The 27,018-nt window shown below is 46.1% G+C and overlaps 2 protein-coding genes across 6 annotated transcripts in view; both read right to left on the minus strand.

Moving 5' to 3' along the window:
- Positions 1-178: 178 nt before the first annotated feature.
- Positions 179-2,840, minus strand: LOC124338075 (MFS-type transporter SLC18B1-like). The gene is made up of 12 exons (XM_046792126.1): positions 2,481-2,840; positions 2,339-2,372; positions 2,214-2,275; positions 2,070-2,143; positions 1,909-2,007; positions 1,797-1,845; positions 1,412-1,592; positions 1,038-1,344; positions 880-975; positions 733-809; positions 572-663; positions 179-496 (listed from the first exon to the last, which is right to left on the minus strand). The coding sequence occupies exons 1-12, from the start codon at positions 2,601-2,603 to the stop codon at positions 272-274; spliced, it is 1,419 nt and encodes a 472-aa protein (XP_046648082.1). The 5' UTR covers positions 2,604-2,840; the 3' UTR covers positions 179-271.
- Positions 2,841-4,462: 1,622 nt separating this feature from the next.
- Positions 4,463-27,018, minus strand: part of LOC124338055 (regulating synaptic membrane exocytosis protein 2-like) — a 28,748-nt gene continuing 6,192 nt past the window's right edge. For 2 of the 5 annotated variants that reach the window (XM_046792096.1, XM_046792099.1), the window contains 17 exons: positions 24,882-25,484; positions 21,644-22,695; positions 16,706-17,039; positions 16,049-16,568; positions 15,552-15,717; positions 15,183-15,269; positions 14,649-14,941; positions 13,990-14,187; positions 13,786-13,863; positions 13,175-13,337; positions 12,608-13,086; positions 11,402-11,562; positions 10,462-10,686; positions 9,790-10,126; positions 5,816-6,039; positions 5,599-5,738; positions 4,463-5,544 (listed from right to left, as the gene is read on the minus strand). In XM_046792096.1, the coding sequence (XP_046648052.1) occupies positions 5,272-5,544; positions 5,599-5,738; positions 5,816-6,039; positions 9,790-10,126; positions 10,462-10,686; positions 11,402-11,562; positions 12,608-13,086; positions 13,175-13,337; positions 13,786-13,863; positions 13,990-14,187; positions 14,649-14,941; positions 15,183-15,269; positions 15,552-15,717; positions 16,049-16,568; positions 16,706-17,039; positions 21,644-22,695; positions 24,882-25,484 (5,333 nt within the window). In that variant the 3' untranslated portion in view covers positions 4,463-5,271. Of the gene's footprint in view, positions 5,545-5,598; positions 5,739-5,815; positions 6,040-7,792; positions 8,082-9,789; positions 10,127-10,461; positions 10,687-11,401; positions 11,563-12,607; positions 13,087-13,174; positions 13,338-13,785; positions 13,864-13,989; positions 14,188-14,648; positions 14,942-15,182; positions 15,270-15,551; positions 15,718-16,048; positions 16,569-16,705; positions 17,040-21,643; positions 22,696-24,460; positions 24,556-24,881; positions 25,485-27,018 lie in introns of all 5 variants that reach the window. The other 3 variants (XM_046792097.1, XM_046792100.1, XM_046792098.1) reach the window with 3 other exon arrangements.

A 27,018-nucleotide genomic window follows, 5' to 3' on the forward strand; every position in this document is an offset into this window, starting at 1 on the left:
AAGTAGTTGTTTTTTAAGATAGGCGAAATCAGACATTTAAAAAACCGTTATCCTGTACGAACTGGTTGAAATGTTTACCTGATTCGCTATCATAATCAAATCCAGCCAAACAATTAAAACGTTTCATCATCTTCCAACAACTTTCCATTTGATTGTGCAACTCGAAACAAACAACAAATCTCGCAATGCCAGAGTGTTTATATTTCACGTTTCAATGCCAATCCAACCAAAATAAACAAATATGATTCAACTTTTTAAATAAAATATGTATTTAAATGGATTGCTCAGATGTCATCCATTCAGGATTCGCCATTCCATCTTTTAAACTAGATACCATACTTTCTCGCTTCGCCCTCGCATTACTTCTCTCATCTTCTGGCCCGTAATCTTCACCAGCAAGAGTGCTGTAATTAGCTGCTTGATATTGTTCAGGAACGGCAAGAATTCCTGGCGACAGCCGTCTCTGACAACAAAGAAAGAACAGCACCAAAATACCCTTTGGCCGGATCATGGCAAGGTTAGTAAAAATGTTTTTAAAAAAGAGTACACATTCAAAAGATAAAATAGGTACCAATAGGGCATTTGTCGTAATCACAAACAGCGTAGAATAGCGAAAGCCGACTTGGTCAAACAAAATCCCCGCAAGTGACGGGCCGACAAAGGCTGTTCAAAACAAATTTTTAATTATGAATAATCAAATCAATTTTTGTTTCCATTTATTTATGCCTTTACCTCCAAGAGCAAATGTGGATGTCCAGAGTCCGGAAACTAATCCATAAGTGGACAAATTGTTAGGAAACCCATGGAATCTTTGCAAATAATTGAAAATATGAGTTTTTTCGTTTAAATTTCACAGGCTAAAAATTGAATAAAACATACGTCGCTTCTTGTAGGGCAGAAATGAAACCGGAAACAAGTTCCGCTCCAACACCAAAACCCATAATGACCAAACCTGTGATGGCTAGATTCAAAGTTCTGCAAAGCAACAACATATCAATTCAGAATATGTTTTGAATAAGATTTTAAAATGCACTTACGTGTCGAGTGGCAAGAAAGGTGCGGGTCCAATTAAAAGGAAACCAACGACGATAAAAATTGAACCAATTAAAGTGACAATCTTTGGCTGCACTTTACGATCACACAAGTAGCCCCAGACAGGAGCGGTAATCGCATAAATTCCTCCTTCAATCACGAACATGAGACCCATGGAAACTGGCATAAGATCAAACTGGCGAAGATGAGGTTCCAAGGTAGCCGAAAGAAATCCTACTGATGTTGAGGCGGCAAAAACGCTAAATGACGCCAAGAGTATTGACGGGATGCGGAGAATACGAAATAATCCTCCTGCAGGATCAACATGGATCGAATACAATATAAAACAGATAATAGTAAATCAGAATAAGCGCTATACCTGATTGTGGCGAATCACAATGTTCGGCTGCAGGTAAAAGAGCATAGGTGAAGAAAGCAGCCGCGATGAGTAGGACGCCAAGAACCGTGAAAGGCAACATGTAGCCTCCCATTTGAAAAAGAAATCCTCCCAAAGTTGGGCCGACGATCAATCCCAATCCGAAGAACGTTTCCAGACATGCCTGTTTTCATTTTAAAGCGCCGAATTTGTTTTTTTTCCAACACACGAGACATTAATACTGTGAAGAGAAGCCTCGTTGAAGCAGACTCAACAGCAGCTCTTTTACGATTTCGTTAGCAAAGCTCGTCGCTATCGTTAGGCTTCTCTTTAGACGTCTACAGAAACATAATATTCACTCGAATGACACAAAGAAATATAAACTTACGAAGGTCGTTGCAATCGATGACGGAAATTCGGCTGCAATAATTGCAAATCTAAACCGATAAAATTGTAGAGCAACTGTTTCACTGTATTAGAAAGAGAAGCAGTTCACTTACGCAGCGGTCAAAAATGCAGCGCTACCTAAAGCTTCGATTACACGAACGGCGAACGAGAGGCCAATAAAGGCCGTTGTGTCGTCAATTTTGTCGAGAACGCTAAATTCAAAAGAAACGGTTTAAGTTTTCAATCGGTGACTGATATAATTGGGGTTACGAACCCAAACAAAATTGAACAGACGCCAGTGACAACCAGACCTCCATTGAGCATAAATTTGGGTATTAACTTGGCCAACTATGATGCAACAATAACAAAAACCAATTGTTAGGTTTTGACATTTATAAAAATTCTGTTGAAATATTACGTATTTGCCAAATAATGGACTCGTCAAGAAAACAGTCAGCTCGTAGCACCCGAATACGAAACCTTTGAAATAATGATTTTTAATTGAAATGAACATTGAAAAATGTGTTTATGCAATCAACCCACCATACTGAGACGCAGTTGCTCCTTTCCTTTCAGCCTTGGAAAAAAAACCAAGAAATCCCACGTGTAGAATTGGCATATTCAATTAATCAAATCTTCACACCTCAATAGATGATCACAGGAAAATGTAATGAAAATGTCTTACCTCAGCCGGGTAGAAGGGAGCTTGCAAACTGATACACACAGCAGAACAAAAATCGGCAAAAGCAATCACGAAAGCCGTCGCCCACTGACGCTTAGTTAGTGAAGGTATCGAAAACTTGCCCATTTCAGGCAGGTGCAATGTTTACAATTAGACGAAGCTATGTCTAATATATACTAGTCTGTTTTTTAAATTCTGATGTCTATCAGAAGTGTCGTACACAGTAAAACGATTAACAAAAACTGAAAACTTATTTGTCCATGTTTTTTTTGAGCTGTCGACTCGGGGCAGAGTGACGAGCGAACTGTCGTCAATTCCATCGAGGTCCGAGGAAATGGGAGCCCCAACTCAACAAGCAGGAACTGGAAAATACCGGCAGCCATAAATGCAACACCCTACATATTGTATCCGCCCTCCCCCCCCTCAAGACACGGGGGCGTAAAATTAAGGCGATTAGATTAAAGAAAAGTGCAAAAACAATATCTTGCCCGTTTCTTACCCAATCCCAAGTTTTTCCCTCTTTTTTCTTTTCCACTCAAGAAAACAGGACAATAACATTACTAGATATCTATTACGTGTCTAGATGGCGAAGCCGATAAAATAGATGGAAAAGGATTGCATTCGCACAATCAAGCAGAAACACTTTACTAACCCTCACGAATGGAAAAGTGGCCACACTTCAACGTTATCTGCTGGCTGTAATTAGGAGCTTTCTGGGAATCAAAATACGTCTTATCGACGATTCAATCTTCCGCTATCAAATCCAGCACAACATCTTCGGGGTATTGAATGTTTACAAAAGCACATCGTGTGCTATAGTCGGTATTGGAATAGTGTATAATCACATCCAGCCGCATCCAGCAATAATGAATCCCGGCCATATGCTTAGTAGAGCTTCGGTGGTTCGTTTGTTGACCTTTTACGGGTCTCAGCCGGCAGCAGACTGTAGAGCACAGGTATGTCACTTTTATCATTAGAATCGTCTGTCGACGGAGGTTATTCGTTATTAATATTATCGATTGGCCGTATAGCGTGCTGGCATTTTGCAAAGGAATCCTAATAAAGCGCCATTCCCTTTCCTTCCGCTCTTGGATTCTCCCCGCATTAGGAGAACGCGCTTCGTTGCCTTGAACTGATATCCCCTGTTGTTTTTTTGTTTTACCCCCCTCTCTCGAATGAAGCCATTAAAGAATCGTTTGATACTGGGATATGACAAAACAACTGAGAATGTATGACCAGCTAAACCTTGAGAGTGTTGGGCAGCAAATGAAGCGAGCTGTGGAAGCTCCAGAAAAAAAAATGGCGAGATGTTGAGCTCATCGAGATGGATGAGGTCATATTTCTGGTTGGATGCATGAAAACAAGGACAGCCGTCCGGAATTAATGACACAATGAATTACCTTGATGCTCTGTAATGTCCACTACAACATGAGAAATCACAACCGCATTGCAAATAAAGCAAGGGCATAAATCAGTTGGTTCAAACAGCCAACGACCGTTAATTATTATTAATTTTGTTTAAAATCTTTGAAGTCTTATTATATTTAATATAAGGAGCTGAAGGATGAAAGGGGGCGGGGGGCAGGAGGATGGTGGAGGTTGGATGAAGAAGATAGGAGGACGAAAGAGTTAGAGAGAGAGAGAGAGAAATGTGAAAATTGGATGATGAAAGATTCGAGCACGAAGAGGAAATCAAAATAGAAAAATAAGAGAGAAAAAACAAAAATTTGATCCGCGTCAAGCGATGAACCGACACAGTTTTTTGATCGGATCATACGAATAAAAACGCGTGGAACGCAACAATAGAATCCAATCCCAGAAAGAAAAAAGGAAGAGACAAAAACAGAGAACAGATTTTTTTTTGGGACTCTATAAAGATCCGTTCCGGAATAATGCCGCAGAATCCATGGGGATGAACCGTTCTGCGTTGAGCTCAATCGTCTTCGCAAACACCACACAGGACCGGGAGATATGCATTTAACACGCAACCGACAGTTTTTTATTTATTTTTTTTTTTGGGGGGGGGGGGGGGAGGATTTTAGTTTTTTGAAAAAAGATACAGGGGGGGATGACGGGAGGAGGACAGAATAATAAGGGGGATTTTTTTTCCAGGATTTTTTATGGAGGGGGATATTTAGAGACTTGGTTAATTAATTTTTTATAGTATACTGGCTTTGTCAAACGATGGAACAACACAATCAATAACACAGATTAGGAATGATCTTCAATTTCTTTTTTGTCCACTTGTCTTTGCCGAGATGGCATTAGAGGAAATGTCGCATCCAACGAAACTTTCTTCTTCTTCTTTTTCTATGTGAATTTTTCTTTTCTTCCATGTCGGACTATAAATGAAGGACGAAAAAACGAGATGATGTTTAACGCGAGGGATCGGACGAAAAGAGGAGAACTAGAGATGTAGGGCTTTGACAGCTTCGCCACCTGTAAGGCGTGGTTAGTTTCAGTAGTTTTTTTCAGATTTTTTTCCTCTAATAGATTAAGAAGGAGAGCTGTTTTTAATCAAAGAAAAAGTTGACAGTTGTGTGGGAGGCAAGATGAGAGTAGAAAGAAAAAGAGAGAGAAAGTATAGGACGAGGAAGGAAAGCAACAACTATCGAATCGCGGGATGAGGAGGAAGTAACGACATTCATTTGAACACGCCAAGGTTTTTAAGGTGTTTGCTGTGGATGTGAAACGATGGATAACGTGTGGTGATGGTGGATGTGTCTGTGTGGCATGGCAGAGACCCATTTTCTTGTTTTTGTTTTTTTTTCCTATCCGGTCCCGTCATTTATCTTCAACCGTTAGAGTCGAGGCTGTGTTGAGAACTTCGCCGCGGCAAGTGCTGCTGTTGCTGTTGTTGCTGCTGGGGTTGTTGTTGTTGTTGCTGCTGCTGCTGTTGCTGCGGTTGGGATTGTGGCGGCGGCAAACTGACTAAAGAGGCCGTGCCAAACAGTTTGTACCAGCCGATCACAATGTTGGACAAGTCCAGATCGTCAAGCAAAATTTGAGCCACACCCATGAAGACCTTCCGGCCTTCTATCCGTCCGTAATCACCCCACACCGTCACCTGTTTCGACACCACCATTAGAAATGTTTTCAAATAAAAAGTGCAACTGTTTACCTGTAGAACACATCCTTGATAGAGAACGCTGAATGAGAGCTGCTGTTGGTAAAGCGGATCCAGCGTCCGTCGAGCCGTGGCCGTTTTAGCTTTGGCGAGACAACGTTTACCGCTCACCAGGTACACTTTAACGTATGGTGCTATTTAAATTTTGTGTTTCAAAGAGTAGACATAAGTTGGTTTTTGTGTTGGTTTTGTTCAATTCTTTTTGATTTACCTGGTAGCAGTTTGGACCCAGTGCGGGCTTGGAGACCGCGCGCCCGGATAACTTCGACTTCTAGTCGCCCTTTGCGATCACATAATGCCAGTTGGACATCACCTAAGGCCGGTGCGGCCAAAACTTGCCGGCCAACTAGCTGGCCGGGACCTAAACCTTCGACGAAATCGGCCAGTGGTCCGCTTCCAGCCGTTTCGGCCGTTAGCCGAGCTAAGCCCACCCATCTTTTTTTATTTTTTGTTTCGATTTCATTTCAGATCGATGCGGAACGATGGATGGTGGTGTTATTTTGTCGTCAATTGATTTTGGATTTTTTTGTTTTGGCGGCACACGATCCGATACCAAACCAAACAAACATGAAAAAAAAGAGATGACAGACGATTAGTCTTTGAATTCTTGTTAAGACGACGGACACAAAAGAAGAAGAAGAAGAAGAAGACGAAGTTGTTTCTGTCGGTGAAAAAGGATGAAGACACAGATAGAATGGAAGGAGAAGAATAATGGAAGAGGAGGATAGTGTAGCAGTAGTAGTATGTGGGGAAAAAAGTAAGTTGATTAGTCGTCATATAGTAGGTTAGTAGCAAGTCTGCTGAGTAAGGCTGTCAAGTATTTTCGGTCGTCCGGTTTATTTCGTCCCCCCGTTTGAATGCAAGAGAGATGGAGCGATCCACGTTTCATGTCAACGTTGTTCTCAACACACAACCCTGTAATACGGTCAGTTGGAGAAGAACTGCGAAGGAAACGAAAAAGAGACAAATGGAAGCAGCATGCCAAAAAGAAATAAGGTCGGAGAAGAAAAACGAAAAAATGAATGCGGAGAATTAAAAAAACACGGGTTGCCAAAATCGACCAAGCCAGAGCAGAAAAAAAGAGATGGGGGAAGAAATAAAAAAAACACACAGTTAACAAGGCGGAAGAGAAAAGAAACGGAGGAAGCTCATGGATAAGATACATACTATAGCCTCTACATTAGACATACAAACACACAGACACACAGACACATTTACAGACACACACAGCGGTCCGCTCATCCGGGGCTGCTAGAGAGTAAAACTACACACAGAAAGGGAGAGCGATTCTTGTTTCTTCTTTTCTTGTTGGCTACAATTCAACGTGAGTAGATAACCAGGGTCTCTAAGTTATTTGATACAAAAAAAAAACGGATTGAAAGGCAAAACGTAGTTGGGAGAGAGCCTTCAGGATCGTTTTCAGGAGGTCAGAAACCTCACGGGGTTGGGTATCCATTGAACTTGTTTCCTGTAGGGTGTGTAGCACGTACTACCCCGTCAGAGCGCAAACAAGAAAATAAGATCAAACGAAAAAAAAAAAGGATAGAAAATAAATGTTGGGTCTGAAAAAGGAATTGAAAACTTTGGGCGAATGACTTTAGAAGTTCTTGATGAATTTGCGGTCATACTCCCAGTCAACGGCCGTGACCGAACTATTAGTCTTCTTTGGCCCTCTCCAGTCCCTCCCCCCCCCCCCCCCCCCCTTTGAGTATATTTAACGTTTAGTTTCCCTCAGGATTTCTAAGTTTAGGTGAGTATAGCTAGTGAAACATCCAAGTTTGGGTTCTTCGACAAACAAGAAAAAAGAAGTAAAAATAATAAAAAAATAAAAAAATAAGGATAAAAGAAGGCCAAAGTCCAACTCTTGTGTAAGTAGTCTGGTGGGTCAATAACGAGAGACTCGACCTCGTTCGAAGGTTCTCTGTTCTGCGTTCATTTTCTTTGATTGATTGTCGGAGAGGAGAGAGAGAAAATAATAGCTAAAAGTGGTGAAAAGAAGAGTAAAAGTTAAGAAAATTGGCGTTTTCTGTAACAATGAAACCTTTGAGCGGATGCGCTTATTGTGTGTTGTTTAGAAGTTTATATCCAGCGAAATGAAAATAGAGAGAGAGAGAGAGACAGAGAGAGAGAGAGAACGACAGAGAGAGAGAGAGCGTTCAGGACTTGGGGATGTTGGGGAACTGCTTACGAAGAGCTCTCAGAGCTGACGCTGTGCAGGCTACCGTCGTTGGAGTCCCGTGAGGTTTGCCGGACTAGTCGTCCGGCCGCGGCTACGGCGCCACCGGGCCCTCCGTGGTGCATCACCACCTGTGTTGCCGAGTAAATCTGCTGTTGCTGCTGCTGCTGCGACGAATGCTGCTGCTGGTACGGGTAATTGTGCTGCGGATGCAGTGGCATCACTTCCTGGCTGCGCTGGACGCGGCTGCTGACGCTGCCGCTGCTTCCGCTGCTGCTTCTCTTGCGCATCATGCCACTCTCTGGGTCACCGCGTCGTCCCGCGTGTTTATTTCGTGTACGGACGTTTCGAGTATTTGTTTTTTTTGTTTTTTTTTTCGTTTTGGTTCCGGCGCGCGGGATTAAGGAGAGACGAAGGGTCGATGGAGGTGGAGTGGGGATGTATATATAGAGAGACAGAGAGAGCAGCACAGTGATTATACTACTCGTCAGTCTGTGTACGTACGTTTTTTTTCTGTGGCTTTGCCTTTCTCATTGAAACTTAAAACAAACTTCTACTACCCCGTTTTGACTTGAATGGCCAATAAGCCCAGCCCTCCCACGAGAGGATTTGAAAAGGAAACAATTCTTTTTTTTTTCCTTTTCTTTTTAAAAAGAAAAATCGAACGGCAGATCAGGGAGCAGCGGAGGTTCCAGATTTCATCGAAAAATGTTTGAAAGACAAATTACACACAGACACACAGAGAGAGACACACACCGGAACTTATTTTGGCAAAAATACGAAATAACAACTAAAATGATATCAACAAACGGAAAACTACAGCGTCTTATGGTCGCAGTCATGTTTTAACCATGTGGTGCTGGATGCCAGTAATAATAATAATAATAATAATAATAATCGACGACGTAATTGTTAACTACAGAATAACTCAATTATAGATTTTTTTTTGTCGGGGCCGCTACGTTATTTTCACGTCGGCTTTTCCCGGTGCAATTTTGGTGTGTAATATAATAAAGTAGCGGTTGTTTTTTTTGGCACTCTATAAATACGCATACGCAACAACCTACAAAAGGAAGAGGATTGGTGGGGGGTCAAACCTTGTCCCCGAAAATAGCACAATTTCTACCATGGCGCAGTAATTATCATACGGAATAATGATAGGCTACTATATAATCTGATGATACGGTTAGGTTATATAGTTCAGTGGCGTGACACGCTCCCCTTTAACGATTTATTTCCCCTTTTTCTCTCTCGGGAAAAAAAAGGAGGGAAGAAAAAGGAATCAACGAGCGTTCTGGACGTGCGCTGAACGGTTTGTTGCGTCACGTCAACAACGGGAAAAGTGGGAGAGCAGAAAATAGGGTGGTGGTATTGTGTGTGAGAGTTGTGTGTGTGTGGAGGAGAAAATGAAAGCCATTAGCAGTGCATCAAACACATCTACATCGACTGTATACACATCAAGTCTATATATAGATGAGCCTTTTCTTAGATATTCTGTGGGTGGGAATTAAATTTCGACAACTGCGTCAAATAAAGGCGTCCGTTTTCTATTATTAGCCAGCGCCTTTCGCCAGCAGTAAATAGTAGTTTAGTGTATAGTAAGTAGTAATAGTAGTAGTTTTTTTGTCGAGTCAATGGGTTTTTTCAACAGTCCTTGATGCAATTTTGTGTGTTTGGCTTCGTTTCTTTTTTTGGGAGGGGGTTCGGTTGTGTGGAGGGGTAAAAGTTGAGTTGGATATATAGTTTCTTTTGTGCGGCGTATATTTTCCCTGCAGTTGTATATATGCACTACTGGCTGCCATTACAGCTAGCTCTGGGTATATAAAAAGGTCACGTCCGGTTTTTGGGTGGTGGTTGGTGGTAACACACTGTCAGTCTACATGATATGGTAGATTCGTAGTTGTTGTTGTTGGTACGGTTGGGTTGGTTGAGAGAGAGAGAGATACAGAAACAGTGTGTATATACGTAAGAGAGAGAGAGAGATTGTGGTGTAGTAGCTGGAAGCCTACCCGTCTTTATCACGTGAGCCGTCGCCGTCAGACTCAACGGAGGGTGCGCTCGACATGTTCCCTCGTCGAGGGCTTGGCGACGTTTTCCTGCTGTTGGAATTGGAAGAACCTCCTTTATTACTGGAGGAGCTTCCGCCTCCTTTTCCTCCTCCTTTGCTGCCGCTTCGTTCGGTCCCTCTCACGTCGCCGGACTCACCGTCGCCCAAACCCTCGGTGCTGCTCAAACTGCTGCTCTGCCTCACCAGGTGACGCAGAGTGTTGGGCATCACCTCCTCCGACCGGTGGACGCTGAAGGCGTTTTTGTCCTTCCGACCGAATCCCATTTTGCGCTTCCGACCTGATGGGCCCGCCCGCATCGATGTAGTTTAGCAGCAGCGACACAACATCATCATTGTTCCGGTTTGCCCCCAACATTTTTGTTTTTCGTTTGATTTCAATATTCGAATGGACCATCGCGTTTCGATATAATAGTTCGAGATGAGCTTTGTTAGTTCATACGTATACATCTAAGATCTACTTAACGTTAATTAAAGTCTAGTTACTTAGAATAGATTAATATACGACTACATGTGAGAACTTCAAAGTGAATTTGCCCTAAAGAAACGGGACGACCTGAACGGGAATCCAAGAAATAACGGGACAAACGAAACAAATGAAACCGATCAAACTGACCTGTGGCTGACAGTTGAGACGTGGAATTGCTCTTTTTCGACAGACCTCCCTTGTCCGAGTTTTTGGCGTAGAGTTGCTGCGGTTGCGAGGCGCTGCTGCTGTGCGCCAGCCCGCCGGAAGAGGAGGCCGACGAGGAAGCACCTCGTCGCCAAGACGACGTCGTGCGATCCGGCAATTGGCAGTCCAGAAGACTGCTGTTCAGGGCCGTGTCACTCAGGCTACCGTCTGCCGAAAAGTCACACAACAAAAATCCACCCAGACGGTGGGGGGTTATCAATGCACTTTAATTGAAAGGGCAGCATTCAAATGGCCAAGGGCAACTTTGACTTTGGGAGAGATTGAAACCAAATCGAGAAGATGACATGGTGTAAGGACAAAACGATGAGCCAAAGACGAATAATGGTGGTTCCAATGGCATTGCGACTTTGTCAGGGGGTCGAGCGAGACTGCTTTGTCCATAATAGTACAACGACATGGACTCGACTCGGCTCTGCTCTCGCATGTCGGCATTTTTCTTTTTTTTCTTTTCATTCGCTTTTCAACTTTCTCTCTCTGTCTCTGTCTCTTGTTCCTGTCGCTGTGTGCACAGCGTCTATATCCGCTCAGAGGCGGGCATGCAGAGTCTGCAGCGGTGGCAGCTTTGGCCATGGCATCCAAAACGTGGGGAAGCTGCGAATCAGAAAGAAAAGAACCTGGGGCCGATCAATGGGCCACGCCAATGGACGGGAGACGCACAGGCAAGCGCAGCAGGAGCGAGAAAGGAAGGAAATCCTTAAAGAGAGAGCGCGTGCGTGCGTGCATTTAGATGGGACGTGGAAGAAGAATAGAGAGAGAGAGAAATGTATATATCTAAATGTGTGTGTGTCTGGATGCGTGTCTGTCTGTCTGTGTGTGTGTGAATGTAGATAGATAGATGTATGGATAGATAGTTATAGTATACCGTTTTTTTCCGTGACCGGAACGTCACTTTGCGATAGGGAGCGGCCTAATTGGTTCCGTCGGAAGCTGCTCCCGCTGCGACCGCCATCGCTGTTGGCTGGCCCAACTTCCTGGCCTCCACGATCTCTCAGCTCGCCCGTCAGCATCTCCTCTCGGCGCTCACTGTGCACAGCACACACACAAATGTGACGCAAGAAAAGGAGGAACCGGCCAGAAAAATAAAAGAAAAAGAGAAAAGAAGAACAACATGAGCATTTTTTGTATCGACGAATACACACACACTAGTCTGGGTCAAAGAGATAATAATAACATTGGAGCAAGGATATATATATATATACGCAGAGCAGTCGAATAAGGCAAGAAAAGAAAAGAAATCAAAATAAAATAAATGATTTCACTGAGAAAGTCTCCTCGCGTATAAGTTCAAAAGAAGAGAAAAATTTGATAGATCGGTCATATATACTACAACATCCCTGTGGCAACGCCATTTATTTATTTACGTATAATGCGCCGTGGTATAATGGTTATAGAATGAAGGATAACGACTACAGATAGACGCCATTAGCCATAGGAATGGAAGTATATTGTATAATAATGATCAATCCAATTCTCTCTCTCTCTCTTTTTTTTTTGGGGGGGGGGGGGGAAACAACTTTTTTTTCCTGGTTCACGCAATCCATTGGTTGCATGATGTGATACAACATATAACAGAAAGAGCGAGAGAGAGGGAGAGAGAAACTAGAACTATAATAAGAGTCACTGTACTATTTGGAATATGGAGTCTTTATTAAAAATGACGACGACGAAAAATGATTCTATATTTCAAAGGCCATTGAGCTCTAGCTGTTGTGCTGTGCAGCAGAGCTTTATTCTCTTTCTCTCTCTCGCTCGCTCTGCCTTCTTCTCCGGCTATTGATTAATTTAAAATGGCGACTGTGAAAGGCAACGGGAAATAAAGGCCAAGTTTTATAGGAAGAAGATAATTGGATTAGGAATCAGCCCTCCCTCCCCCATCATCCCGGCCGTCTTCTTCTGGTACAAAATTAATTAGAATAGGGCCAATCGACGATTAAAATTACAAAGAGCTCGGCCAGGGGCTAGTGGCAGTTCAATGTATAGTGGACGACGTCCTATATTAATGAGGGCTTAGCTCAACTATTATTATTATGATTATTATTATTCGTATGACATTGAATGTTTGACTTACCCGACGCGTTTGACGTAGGCAGATGGTCGTTCAGACTGGGTGGATAAGGCACTGGTGCCACTCACGAAACTGACCAGGCTCTCGACGTCGCTGTCGCCGCCTCCTGCACCGCCGCTGCCGCTGCCACCGCCTCCGCCACGTTCCGCACCGGACCTGTCTCTGCCTTCGCGATCCGGCGACAGGAGCACCTTACCGCCAGCACCATCGGGTCCGGCTCCCGACAAAGACCGGCTCGTCCGGCTCATTCCGCTCCCTTTGCTCGAATAATGGCCTCCGGATGAGGAGCCCCTGTGGGTGACACTGTGGCGTTGAGGCGGCAAGTCGTTATCACTGTGGCCACTGTACATCCGCCATGATCGGACTCCGCTACCACCACCACCGCCTCCGCCTCCGCCTCGTTCTCCTCCACCGACCGAGTAGCCGGAGCTGGGAATTTGACCCATTCTTAGTTTGAGCATTCGCGCCCTTTCTTCCACGTCCTGGCGGAGGGAGGAAACGGAAAATGAAAATCATCGTGTCATTCATTTTTTAAACGATTAAGATTTGATCGGATTTGATATAATTTACCTGTCTGACTCGGGCGAAAGAGGTTTGTTGTAGGGCAGACGGGATCTGCGGGAGATGTCGCCGTTTCGGAGATCCGGTCGGAGTGGCAGTGGCCGAACGGGACGTCATTCTTGGAATGCCTGAGCCGCCGTACATTCCACCACGAACGGAACCATCCGGCAGCCTATTTTTTTCGTCGTGGTCAGTCACATATCCACCACCACGCAATAGAGTAAGGAAAAGAGAGAAAAAAAAAGGAATCAGAATTTCAATTCTCTTGAACTAAAATCGAATTATTGCGACTTTTATGACTTTGATGGTATTTGGCTCTGTGCAACGAAGGCGTACGCATAGCACTAGACCATACATGCCTATTGCTTTCGATCTCTACCATCACATTTCATCCAGCTGGTCCTACTTTACGATTGTCTCTCTCTACAGACCCAACAGACACAAACTGGCAACACTCTACCAATAACCGAACAACAACAACAACAACCCAAGCAGTCAGAGTTATAAACACACACGGCTCGCAATTGATCAAAAGGCGAACATTTGCCAGCGGCCAGCAAGTGGATGATGGAGAACGATAATAAATGCGGGTGTTGTAAAGAATTTCAATCGAATTATACCGTTCTTCAGATGGCGATAAACTCCGGCGGCCCGGCTCGGAGACTCGTCGTGGACTTTTTGCCCGGTCATGAAAAATGCTAGAGAAAAGATACAAAGACGACATTGTATTATATCAACTTGGATACTAAAGAGAAATCACTGTCCATCGCGTTTGGGGACACTGGAAATTCCTTGACAAAAAACAAAACAAAATGGAGACTGACCTGCTCCGTTGGCTTGGAGTCCTTTCGAGCCGTCCTCGATCGGTCCCGATATCATCGGGAGCTGCCGAATGAGAACGTGGTCTCGACCGATCGAGAATGGGCCCTCCACCACGAAGGTATTTGTCATCAGAGGCCACGATGGTGCCCGTTCTGGTCCTACTCCGACGCTGCTCGCCGTAGTCACTGTCCAACGGCGGACTATAATGTCGGAGAAATTCACAAGAGAAAAAATGGGGGAAAAAATGTCCACAAATGGATTAGGCTACAAATTCTTGTAGTGTATAGAGTGGAGAACCGAGAACGGGACGGAGAGAGAGAGAGACGAAAGTCGCACACACGAGAAAATCAATGAAAAACCGATCGATGGGCCGGGGAACAGGACCAATTGCTGAACTAGATTAGCCTGCTGTATACTACTACAACGACGACGACGACGACTATAACTACTCGTCTACTACTGTGATCAAATATAAACGGCCATCGCCCCATATGTGGGGGTAGTACGGCAGTGCAAGAGAACTTACAACCTATGAGCTATTGGGGCATACATGTACGCCACTAGGAACTGTACAAACACACACACGACGCACACACACGACACACACACACAGGCAGGAGTGCAGGACAGACAGATAGAGAGACAACACACGGCACGATACCTGGAACTGCTGCCCATGCTGCTGACTGAGGCTCCGTCACTGCGGACACTGCGCTCCAGGGCTCCTCTGCTATGACGGGAGGGTGGTAGAAGTGGGCCACCCATTCCGCCACTGCCACCGCCCCCAACGCCGCCGCCGCCGCTGCCGCCACCGCCGCCTTCCTCCCCGTCGCCCAGATCCGACGGGTCGGGTTCCGAATCGGAGAGGCGAGACGAGGTTGAAGGCGGCGACAAATGGTCCACAGAGCCCACGGGAGACGTGGCCGACTCGGACATCTGCAATCCCGCCCGCCTCTGCGGATCCAAAAATAACAACAATAACAACAACAACAAACGTCATCACCAAAAATTTCCCAAATGTAATTTAGTTCCGGCGTACGTTTTTTTTTTTTTATTTTTGTCCCCCCAACCACTCGTGAGGTAGTGGTGGGGGGGGGGGACCACCGAAAATTTTATTTTTACTTATTCCGGCGACTCTCTCAAATTGGATTGTTAGAGACGTCGTAGAAAAGGGAGAAAAAGGTATCGGACTTACGAGAATTTGAAGGGATTCTTCGTGCGAAGTCAGCGTGTACCAGTCTGCTTCACCGTCCAGCGGTGCAGCGCCAAGATCAATCACCACCTGGGCGCGCGAAAAAAAAAGCCGAACGCAAACGAGAAACACAAGAGGGGAGAAAATGACATTTCCATCGATGATTTTGAGTAATCGCGCAGTGGTAAAAAAGAAATGGGAGCGAGGCGGAATTTCTTCTCCGTCTGGGGTGGTGGGTGGGTGGGCATGTAATTTTGAATTCCGACATTGTCAGATTAAAGACAGATTGAGCCGCCCGCTCCCCATACATATACCAGAAAGAGAGAGAGAAAAGTGAAAAAAGAAATGCGCCAGCACGGCCCCGCCACGTACTTCTCCAATAAGGCGTCCAGTGTCTAATCGATCGCTATCCCAGACGGTGATCTCCAGGAAGCGAGATCGTAGCTCGGAGCGGCGCAGATGCGAATAGAGGAAGGTCTGGTTCCAGCGCGGTTCAAGCGTCGACGCTAAGGCCCTGGTGCGACGCTTTGACTTTTCACTATGCGGACGGGCCGGCAACAATAGCGACGGAAACGCGGGAGGGGGCCAGACGTGACGAACGGCGATGCGGCGAAAATGCGACCGCAAAAGAATAGGCAGGAACACACACAAGGAGAAAGAAAAAAATCAAGTTGCGTTAGAAAAGTTTTGGAAAATTCGTCAAGACATCCAATCATCAATAATCGACCGTTGGGTTTGGCGGTCGATGAGAAATCAATAATCCGATGGATATGCGACAAAAATGGGATGAAGATTCACGGGGGTGTTCAAGACCAAGAGGAAGAAGAAGAAGAGCTAGGCGGCTTTTGAGCTCGCGCGGGGGTTAATACCTTTTATCAGGCAGTAGGAAGAGTTTGGCGTAAGGATTGCGCAGGGCGCCGTTTGGGCGCGGCGGAAGATCGAATCCGCCAACGATCGTGGCCGACAGTTGCTGGATCGATGCATCGTACCACAATTTCACCTGGACTTTGCCCCAAGACGGGTGGAGAGTGTCAGGCGAGGCGGGCGACGTGACGGTGACAGCCGGCCGGTCCCTCTGAGTGTTACTGCTGACTTTACTGCCGCCGCTGCGTGTGCTGCCGGCCCCGCCGCCGCCTCCGCCACCGACGCCCGCTAACGAGCCCGACGCCGAGCCGTAGCCGGAGTGATGGTGACTTAGATGGCCACCACCGGGCCCGGCTGATCCGCCTGACTGTGCTCCCATTGAACTCGGCCGTCCGACATCGCTGATGGGCCGACTGACAATGATCTCCACTTCGTGGTCGGAACGTGACTCGCAGATGATGTCATAGACTTCCTCAAATGTCCGCCCTTGCAGCGGGTAGCCGTTCCACTCCAGCACCTCGTCACCTAAATACAAGCGCGGACAATAGAACACGTCATTGCATTGTTGCCCGTCGCTGGTCTTCCTCCACAACACTCGTTCACACTTGTCAAATTGAATGAATGAAAAGAAAAGAGAAAAGGAAAATAGAAAAAAGTTTTACCCGGCCGCAAGTGTCCGATGGTGTCGGCGACGCTGCCCCGTTTGACCTTCTCGACGATAGCGGCCAAGCGGCCGTTGTCGACTCGCTTGCCACCTACGACCTTGAGGCCGAGAATGGAGGCCGATGACGGATTGCTGGAGCCGCCGATGCCCGAAACGCCTGACGGACCACCACCTCCCCCGCCACCGCCTCCAAGGGAGCCGACTCCAATTCCGGCCATGTTTTTGGTCAATATCATCCGGCCAATCATTTTGGTACCGTCGCTGTTGGGCTGCCACGTGACTGGATGCTGCTGTTGAGGCGCCGGCGGATGCTGTTGCTTTTGCAGCTGATGCTGTTGTTGGTTGTTGTTGTCACCGAGATCAAACACGAAAGACCAGACACAGTTCAATCATCGCAAGTCAGCCAAGGACAAAGAAAAACACAACAAATGTTCACACCCCATCATCATCAGAAATATAACCAAACAAAACAAAGAAGTGACAAAGAAACCGAAATGAACAAAAAAGTAGAAAAATTCAAGACGAGAGAGAATAAGAGAAAATGAAGCGGAATGAAAATGGAAGCCCCAGTCTAACCCAACTGCAAAGAAACAAACAAATTAAAAAGGAGCCAAAATCGGAAGAGAGAGAAGAGAAAAATAAAAACAAAAACAAAAGAGAAATGTGAAGATCACACGAGTGCTAATGCCAATGCGGATGGACGTCGGTTGCGTTGCAGCGCCATCCGTCATCGACGGATCATCGAACGTGGAATGCCACGGACGTACCCGAGGCGAGTTCGATCTAGACGGAGGCGATCAACCACCGAAAATGTGTGGATAGGGGGAATGATCCCAAAAAATCGTTGATGGAGAAATGGCACAAGAAGAAGAAGAAGACGAAGGAATTGTTGGCCCCTCCCGCGCAGAAAATGGCAAGCGCGATCACTGAGCCAAGAATCCATGTGCCCACTATATCACGTTAGGTTGCATCAGCACGGTACAGAAGACACGCAAAATCTAATCTCCGGCCCATCAATTCAATACTGCTCGTTGTTGTTGTTGTAACTGTTGTTGTGCAAATTACTGTCGCCCCCCTTCCCAAAAAAAAAGAAAAGAATTGCAGTTTTTAAATGAAAAAGAAAATTTTCCAACAGAAAAATCTCGAATCATTTTTTTGGGGGTGGGCGGAACTTGTCGACAACAGCAATCCAGCAAGGCCAGCAAAGTATATATCTGCCAACCGTGATGGAATAAATATCACATCGGGTTAAACGAAGAAACGATGCACAGACTGCTCAATAACGAGAGTCTTTGTATCGTGATATAGTGGCGCACATGTATAAAAAGATCTTTTTCTTCTTCTTCTTCTCGATTTCTTTCTCCTTCCTTTTTTTTGTGTGTCTGGCGTTTTTTGTTTCTGTAATTTTTTTTTTGGGTGGGGGGGTTTGTTTGTTTTATTGTTGTTGTTATCGAATGAGGTTTCGGGATAGGGATCTAAGTGTATAGACGGATCGGACGTGCATAGACATAGAGTAGAAGGCATTCCGTGTGCGGCGGACAAAACAAGACCCAATATAATAAAGCGTCGGACGGGTGGCGGGGGTTGGGATGGGATGGGGGGGTCTATATAAGAGAAAAGAGAGATGATGATGAAGCCAAAAATGGAAGGCCGCCGCCGCCGCTGCTGCTATTGGGCCGGTCGAGCAGCAGCAGCAGCTCTTTCCTTCCGTCCTTTTCTTTTGGCTTTGCGTCTACAATGCACGACTCTACTAGGCAACAGCAGTATATAGTATACCCAAACATCTCCATGTTCTTGCGATGTGTGTGTGTGTCAATGTGTGTGGGATTGGATGATGCCCTCGATACGGGAGGCCAGGCTATACGTCTCTCTGTATCTATGTGTGTGTGTGCAAAGTGGAAGCAGCGGAGGAAGTTCTAGCTAGAAATCGGAAGCGAACAACACCGAAACAAAAAAGGAGCAACTGGAAAAGCCCAGGACGAGAGGGGAATAAGAAAAAGATGGTAATCATATAGCACAGCACATCATATCAATTGATGTCTATTGATATCGAAAGACAAGTCGCCAACACAGAGAAAAGAAGAAGAAGCTAAAAGAAAAAGAGGGAAGAATCTATGTATACATAAAGAATAAAAAAAAAGGCCAGGAGCCAGCAGGAGAAGCCGGCTCCTCCGTGTTGTATGTCTAGGAAATAAAGGCGAATATAAATATACAAGCAGTGATAGAATCAGAATAATAATAAGAAGAGCCCAAGTCTATATGACGCAAGCGTTGTCTAGATGTAGTACTGAATATACACACATCGACATGCAAGTCAATTCGTAGGCCAAACACCATCCATCAGCATTTGTTTCGCTCGGTTCTGGGTCTATGTATATAATATATAAATAGAGACGGACGGACGAACTCTTGTTTTGTTTTTCGTTTGTTGTTGTTTCCCCCCCGTCCCTTGTTTTTGTTGTTGCTGCTGATGCCTTTTTCTTGCTTCACTTGAGCTCGATGATTCCGTGCTGCTTCTCGGCCCCCTTTTTCCTACTCCCTGCTCAGATAAACGTATTCATCTAGACTATCTCTCTACTACCCTAGACTGTGTGCTGTGTTGAGCCCCCTCCCAGTAGTAGTAGCTCGACGATGGCTGCTCTGTTTGTTGTGTTTGACGTCGGTCGGTTGCCTCTTTCAGTACGGCGGATGGAAGGAGAAGGAGGAGGGTTTTGTGTGACGGGCGAGGTAAAAGTGGGGTCTGCTTGAAGCTGCTGGTTATATAGACCAGAAATCCCAAGTAAAAAGAGATTTGATGGCGTGCTCTTCTTCTTCTTTTTGCCTTTTTTTCTTCTGAATTTCTACCCTTTTGCACAGATGTATCGTCTCGATATGCAAATGCCAAACATCCTCCCTCCTTCCATCCATCTATCCCCTCCCCTCGCCCTTCCTTTTGCCCCCCTCCTCATTCCAGAACACTCACGCTCGTCGATTCGAGAGAGCTAAATCTATAGAGCGTTGTCAGCGCGCGCGCGGACTCGAAGACTCACGCGATGTATCCGACCGAACTCTTTTCTTTCTTCCTTCTTCTTTTCTTATATTCCTCTACTCCCTACTTCTATTTTTCTTTTTTTTTATGTCGTCGTTGCTAGTCAAAAGCGACATGGAAAAGACGAGCTGTTGGAGAAAAGATCAAGACGAAAAGAAGAAGAAGTCTGAGGACACATTCAAGATGTCTGTGAGAGAGAGGAGAGACTGTGTGTGTGTGTGTGCTGTGCCATTCACGGCGACGCAACGGTTGCGATCTCTTTATGTTCCCCTAGTCCTTCTTCCACCCAGCAGCCACCACACCCTCCTTTTAGTCTGCCTCCCCCTCTATCACGCAGCACCTACGAACAAAGAAGAAGCGGAACTCATCATCCGTCAGCTGTAAGAATCTTTCACCCCCACACCCACTAGCGTCTCCAAAGTATTAGTTAGTGCTGCTGCTGCTCTCCAGAAACAAAAAAGGAAGAAGAAGAAGAAGAATGTTGAAACAAATCGTCGGACACACCCACAATTTCTTTTCATTTTTCTTTTTTACTTGGTTCGTTTTTTTGGCGGGCTCCAGTCCAATCTAACGGCTATCCGATGTAGTCGAAATAAAAATGAGACAGAGGCCTCGTCCTCCTAACTGTAACTCTTTTCCATCATCGTCGGCAAGCCATCAGCAGCAGGACTCTTCTTGTATAGAAACCCGCCCTTAATCCCGTTGTCGGCACACCACAAGACGATGGATACACTGTGTGTGTGTCGACTATAATAGTCACGCCGGGGAGATTCACTCTCTCTCTTTCTTCTTTTTTTGCCCTGCTTAACAGTTTCCAAATGGGGGGTAAGAAGAAGAAAAAATCTCATCCGGGAGCGACTACACGACCAGGGTTACAGTTAGACTAAGCTCCCAACCAAACCAAAACGGCAGTCCTGCAAGTTGTTTCCAAGTCTATAGTATATCTCACTATCTATATATACAATGTAGAGATAGAGAGAGATCGAATCAAAATGTATAGGCCGTTCGATATAGATGTGTGAACCCACACTATAGCCTATCGCCACGTGATCATCCATCATCGGGATGGACACTGATCTGGACATCCAGACCCCCGACAAAAAAGATGAGTAGGAGAAACTTGTCACACGTCCTCCATTCGAGTGTGAGCTATTGGAAATCAAGTTGGAAATGATTCGGTCCGAGACATTGCAATAAAGCATTCAATGACTCAAAAGTGGCCAGTCAACTACTACTACTACTACTACTACTACTACTACTCGACAGCTACACTACTCTCAACAACACTACAATATATACACTACGTAAAGGCTTTTGTATATACAACACAGACCAAAAGTAAAAAAAAAAAAGGAGTGGGAGGGGAAGACGATGGCTGCTGGTGAAGTATTTTTGATGAAAAAGAAAAATACTGTATAGCGACGACGACAGCACACACCGAGTATACTTGAGTAGCGCAGTACTTACTTAGATATGCTCTACTACACTGTACGGTATAGATATATACATACAGTCAAGCGGGATTGACGCAATAGGACGAGGGGTGGCTTTTTTTTTTTTGGCTTTTTTCAAGTTATTACGCAGGCATCTAATTAGTGTGAAGGCTCCGCAATGGCGCCCCGTCTGCGTGGTCATCACTGAATTTTTTTTTGTCTCTTTTCTTTTTGAAAATGGCCGCACTGATTTATGTTATGCGTTGGTTTTTAACATCATCAAAAATGAAACTACTGCGGAAGAAGTGGGGAGTGTTAAATAGTGCGTGTGACGGGGGGAGGAGGAGGATAAAAGCCGAGTTTCCATTTCATCATATCACATGAGAGGAAAGGATCCAAATGGAGGAGGGGGTGGCGTCGCGGCGCAAAAAATTTTTTTTTCGCCGATGGACTCGGGAGCGTTTTGTTGTTTTACCTTGGGTCTGTGTTGTTGTTGTTGTTGTTGGTGGTGGTGGTGATGGTGATCGTACGAGGCTGAATGGTGTTTGCTGCGAGGGACGACGACGACGACGTCTTCGCCGGACGTGAGCGTCTCGACGCCAGAATCCCTACCGGCGGATTCTCTCGAGTCTTGGTGGTGGTGATGCCGATAATTGTCACCCCCGTCGCCGTGACCTTTCATGAGCCAATCCCAGGTTTTGTTGTCGCCTTTCCAGCTGGCGTCGGCGACTGTGCTGCTGGCCAGCAGCGAGGATTCGGATCTCAGGAGCCCATTGGCTTTGAGATTCCTGGACGGAAGATTCGAAGAAGAACTGGAAATGGTCGTCGTCGTTGTCGTCGTCGTGACGGCGGCGGCGGTGGTGGTGGTGGCCGGCCCATCTTCGTCGGCGTCGAAGCGAACCGTTTTCTTGAGTTGTCTGTTGTTGTTGTTATTGTTGTTGCCGCCGGCGATGGTCGATTTGGAAGCCGAGGTGGGGATGCTGGCCGATGAGCTGATGCGAGCGACGCCGCTGCTGTTGCTCAGACTCCGGTTGAGACTGTGCTGGCGTTGATTGTGGTGGTGATGGATGTGGTTGGTCCCGTGGATGGCCGACGTCGACGACGACAAGGCCGTCGGTCCGGCCGACACGGCCATCATCGAAGAAGACGATGATATGGACAACGACGGCTGATGTTGCAGCGAGGCACTACGGATGACGCCGTCGGAAGGGGCGTCCGGTAGGCGTCTCTCTTGTCCTCTTTGCTGGAAGAAACTCCTCCGCTGAGCCGAGCACTCGGCAGACGCCATGGCCGACGACGCCGTGTCGACTGATGTTCTTCCTCCTCCTCCTACGCCTACGCCTACGTGCAGTCGGCCAACACTTCCTCCGCCCGATCCTCCTCGGTAGGCGCCGTATTGGTCCCTGCCACCACTTCTGGTTGTGTAGCCTCCTCTTCCGTCTGCTTCCGGCGCTCCGCTGCTGCTGCTACTCCGGCTGATCATCGTTCCGCCGACGCTGCCCAACGGCCGCGGCCTCAGGGGCCTCTCTAAGTGGAACACGTAAGGCCTACCGTATGGTTTTGTGGGATCGTATTCGGACACTAGACACGGCTTAGATCATAACAATTTTTTGACAAAACTACATCACACGGCCACCAATTGGATTCGATTCGCCACTTTGGCCCTTTTTCACTGACCACATGGCCGCACCGCCATCTTGATTTCCGACCACTGACCAAAAAACAACTTCTTTTCGTCTCAACTTGGCCGAAACGGCGGTGCTGCACCAAAACGGAAACGCAAAGAAAAAACGAAAAAACCAAATCCAAAAACAAAAAAAAAACAAAAAACCGGAAGAAACGGAAGGTAATCCAGACGAAATGAAATTCGCCTAGACGACGATGCGGTCGACCGCCAAAGAAGAAGAAGAATTTCAGTGCGACGATGAGGAGGAGGCCAAACGATTGGGCGGCTCCTGCTGGTGCTGCTGCTGCAAGATCCTAATAACGTGCGCAGCACCACCACCATGATACCTCATCGACATCCTTTCGGCTGTGCGTTGCTCCACAGTCACTCCACTACTGACTATGACTCCCTGACTGTCATCAAAGAGTCGCTAGCTCGCCTGTCATCTCAAAACCCTCCTACTTCTTCTTCTTCCCTCCTTTCTTTCTTCTTCTTCTTCCCTCTCCTTTTGGTGAAGAAGAAGAAGGAAGGATGAGCCCCCCTCCTATAGTGGCTCCATCTCTATATCGATCTCTTCCACGAGTTTCTTTTCTCCTGAAAGCGATTGCTCTCCTCTCACCGAGTGTGTGTGGCCCCCACAGATCTCGTGTGAAAGATTGGGGCCAAGAAGAAGAAGAAGAAGAAACTACACAACATCCAATAGGGCCGCGCCGATGGAGGGAATGGGGTGGGGGGGGGGGGGGGAAATCACACAACAACAACAACAACAACAACTTCTTTCCCTTTTTTCTTTCTTGCCTAGAAATAATATACCGACGAAAAAAAAATAGAATAAATGCAAGTGTTGTTGTTGTTGTTGCGTGTGATTGGAGAGCGAGAGAGTCTCGTTCGGTTGGCGATGAGGAAAAATCCAAAAGCAAAACTCGCGCACACACACACACACACACACACCACACGACGAGAGAGAGAGAGAGAAAGAAAGAAAAGATAATATGATATAGCGACAGACACACACACACAAAAAGGCAGTCAGCCAAAAACACAGTGATATATAGATGTTGTGTGCCAGCCCTCAGCGCGCGCGCAATCGTAGAGAGAGTTAGAGAGTTAGAGAGAGAGAGAGAGTATTAAAAAAGAGAGAAAAAACACACACACACGCAGACAACGTTCGTATACATAGACAACGAGCAAAAAATAGCGAGAAAAAAGAGAAAAAAATTGAGAAAAAATGAAACGAGTAAGATATAAAAAAAAGAGATCCAAAAAAACGTGAAAAAGTGGAGGGGGCAGAATTCTAAATATGTTTTTGTGTGTGTTTATCATTTAAGATATTTTGGTCGGACGGGAGATTATTGTCGAAATCATCTGGGTGTGGTTTTCACATTTCTTGTGTGATGGGGATTTTTCCAAAATTGGAGGGTGGGACGGATATTGAATTTAAAAAGAAAAATGACCGGCGGGAGGAAAAACGAAACGAACCGAAACCCGAAATGAAAATTTGTCAAAATGAAAGAAAAAACGAAACGAAACGAAAAGGACGCAAACAAAATAAATAAACGGACACGAGTGAAAAATAATGATGGCTTGTGGGGGTGGTATGGGGTTTATTGTTTTTTAATGGCTCACCGCTTGTTTGAATTTGCCGCCACCGCCGCCGCCGTGGTGGCGACCGCCGGCCTGATTGGCTGGCCACGAACGATCGTTGACCGTATCCAATTCACCTAGACAGTTAGGTAGTATAGGGGGCACGTTGGGGTTTGTTTTATTGATAATTTTTCTGTCCCTTTTGATGGTTTGAACTCATTTGATATTCTCTTACAATTCAAATGGGCCATTTGCATAAAATTTGTTTGTTTTAACATTTAAAAAAAAAACGGAAGTCATTTCCTAACTATTCGATTGATGAAATCTGGTTCCTAAATGCACACACATTTATACAGCGCTAATTTGTTTGTTGTTGAGAAAGTTCAGAGATTGTTTTCGGTTACAAAAATAATCGCGAACTTGATGACACGCCCCCCACAAAATAAAAACACGGTTGGCTTACCTTTTTCGCTGACGGATTCGCTCTCCACTTCGACATCCTCACAACTGGTGCACTCGGATGTGGAGCGGAGCTCCTCCTCGGAAGACGATTGGTGCTGTCGGTGATGGTGATGATGGTGGTGGTGGTGGTGCGCTGGATGTTGTTGCCGCTGCTGCTGCTGCTGACGCAAATGTTGTTGCGGATGAACGACTGGAAGGCTTCGTTCGGCGGACGAGACACCTCCACTCAGCCTCTGGCCGCCGCCTTGTCCGCGATTGTAGTCGTCCTGGTAGTAGTCACCGTGATCGTAGCTACTGCTGCGCACTTTCACTAATCCCGGGTTGTTCGTGCTGCGCGGATGAACTGAATTCAACTGCTGTTGCTGTAGAAACTGCTGTTGCTGCGGATTGAGTTTGTCAAAGTTGTCGCCGCGGTAGTCCGACCAGGAGCTACTGCTGGCACCGCGTCGGAACTGGTGCTGCTGCTGTTGGCCGGAACTGCTGCCCATACCGGCCGTCAGAGGGACGCTGCTTCCTCTTCCGGAAGAAGGATAAATCGCTTGCTGCTGCTGTTGTGACACCGACGGCCCGTATTCCGCTACTCCGCCGACCGGTCCACCGCCTCCTAGAAATTTCGGATAAAAAAGAAAAATCATCGTGTCATCTCGTGTCGGTGTAAAAATCACGTTTGATCACGGCACAGCAGTGTCGATCAAACGTTTGCCGGTAATGAAACAAAAGAAATAAAGTACAGCTGAGAAATTTCGGAAAAAACCGCCAACTGGAAATCATTCGAAACGGGTTTTTTTCTCGAATGATGAAAAGAATTTCCGGCCGACCGACTTGAGCGATATTGCCGCAAGCCCACAGTATAGCGGTCCAGCAGTCGAGTATTATCGAGCACATACTATATACATGTACAGTGGACCTCTTTTTTTTCTGTCTCTATCGGAGGAACGAAGAATAAGATGATGAAAGGGAGCTGCTGCTGTGAGACGAGGAACGAGAGTGAGCAAATAAAGAGATCAGAACACACAATCACCTCCACCCCCTCCTCCCACCCCCTCCCCCTCCCAGGTTGAAAAGAGACTCAGCAAAAAGAAGAAGAAGAAGAAAAGACAGAAGAAAAGACTATACCCTATGGCTACAACACAGCCGAGCAGTGTATAGACTACTACTAGTACACACATATGAGATGACGCAATCGTCTCTCGGCGCAACTTGTTTCTGCTCCATTCTCTGGCTCTTTTGGTTCAACACGAACCATCTTCTTTTGTCGAGCCAGCCAGCCGACTGAAAAGAGACTCTCTTTCTCTCTATCAACGTACATACACACACACACGTAGGCTATATACGTTACATACAATAAGTGGATATGGAGGCCTCAAAAGAAATGCCTATCCCCCCCCCTCCCTCCCCACTATGTACCACCCCGACCGGTGGACCGGACGACCGGACCGAAGAGCTGACGACAACGACGAGCGACCCAAAGAGAAGAAGAAGAACAAGGTATAAAAGGAGAGAGAAAAAAGGAAACAGGGTTGGTTCGTTCGTGCAGCTCTAGCTAGCTGCCTAGTAACGCGTATACACACACACACACACACACACTCCTGGCAGCCCAGAGGCAAAACTGATCGATACGCCAATCAATATCCTTACTTGTGTGTGTGTGTGTGTCGGTTAGGTTAGGTTTCAAGGCTGAGCTACACGGCGTCGTCGTTTCGGGCCAATCCCATTTTTCTCTGCTGCTCCTGCTGCTGCTGCTATAGTCGGGTTTCTTTTTTTCTCCCGACTTGTTTTCCCTTCTTCTTCTTTTTCCAGGACATAAGGGCAAGACTGATATGTATCCAACACGTTTGAAAAATCCAGTCGTCTATGCGGATCAACGTTACTCCATCTTGACACATCCGATTTCGCTTTCCCCTTCAGCAGTTGCTGTCGTCACGTTGGCAGTTGACAGGACGAGCACACACTCCTTATTACTTTCGACTCTCTCTCTCTTCTCTCGACAGACTTTGCAAATTCAATTCTTTTCTGACCAAGATAAGATTAGACTTGGATGGAAGACCCCAATCATGCGGCGCAGACCCCGACATGCGAGTTACCTTTTTTGTTTTTTAATAAATGCTATCAACGAAACCCGGGCCATGTAATATAGA

The sequence above is a fragment of the Daphnia pulicaria genome, chromosome 4 (genome assembly GCF_021234035.1).
Source record: "Daphnia pulicaria isolate SC F1-1A chromosome 4, SC_F0-13Bv2, whole genome shotgun sequence".
Lineage (NCBI taxonomy): Eukaryota > Metazoa > Arthropoda > Branchiopoda > Diplostraca > Daphniidae > Daphnia > Daphnia pulicaria.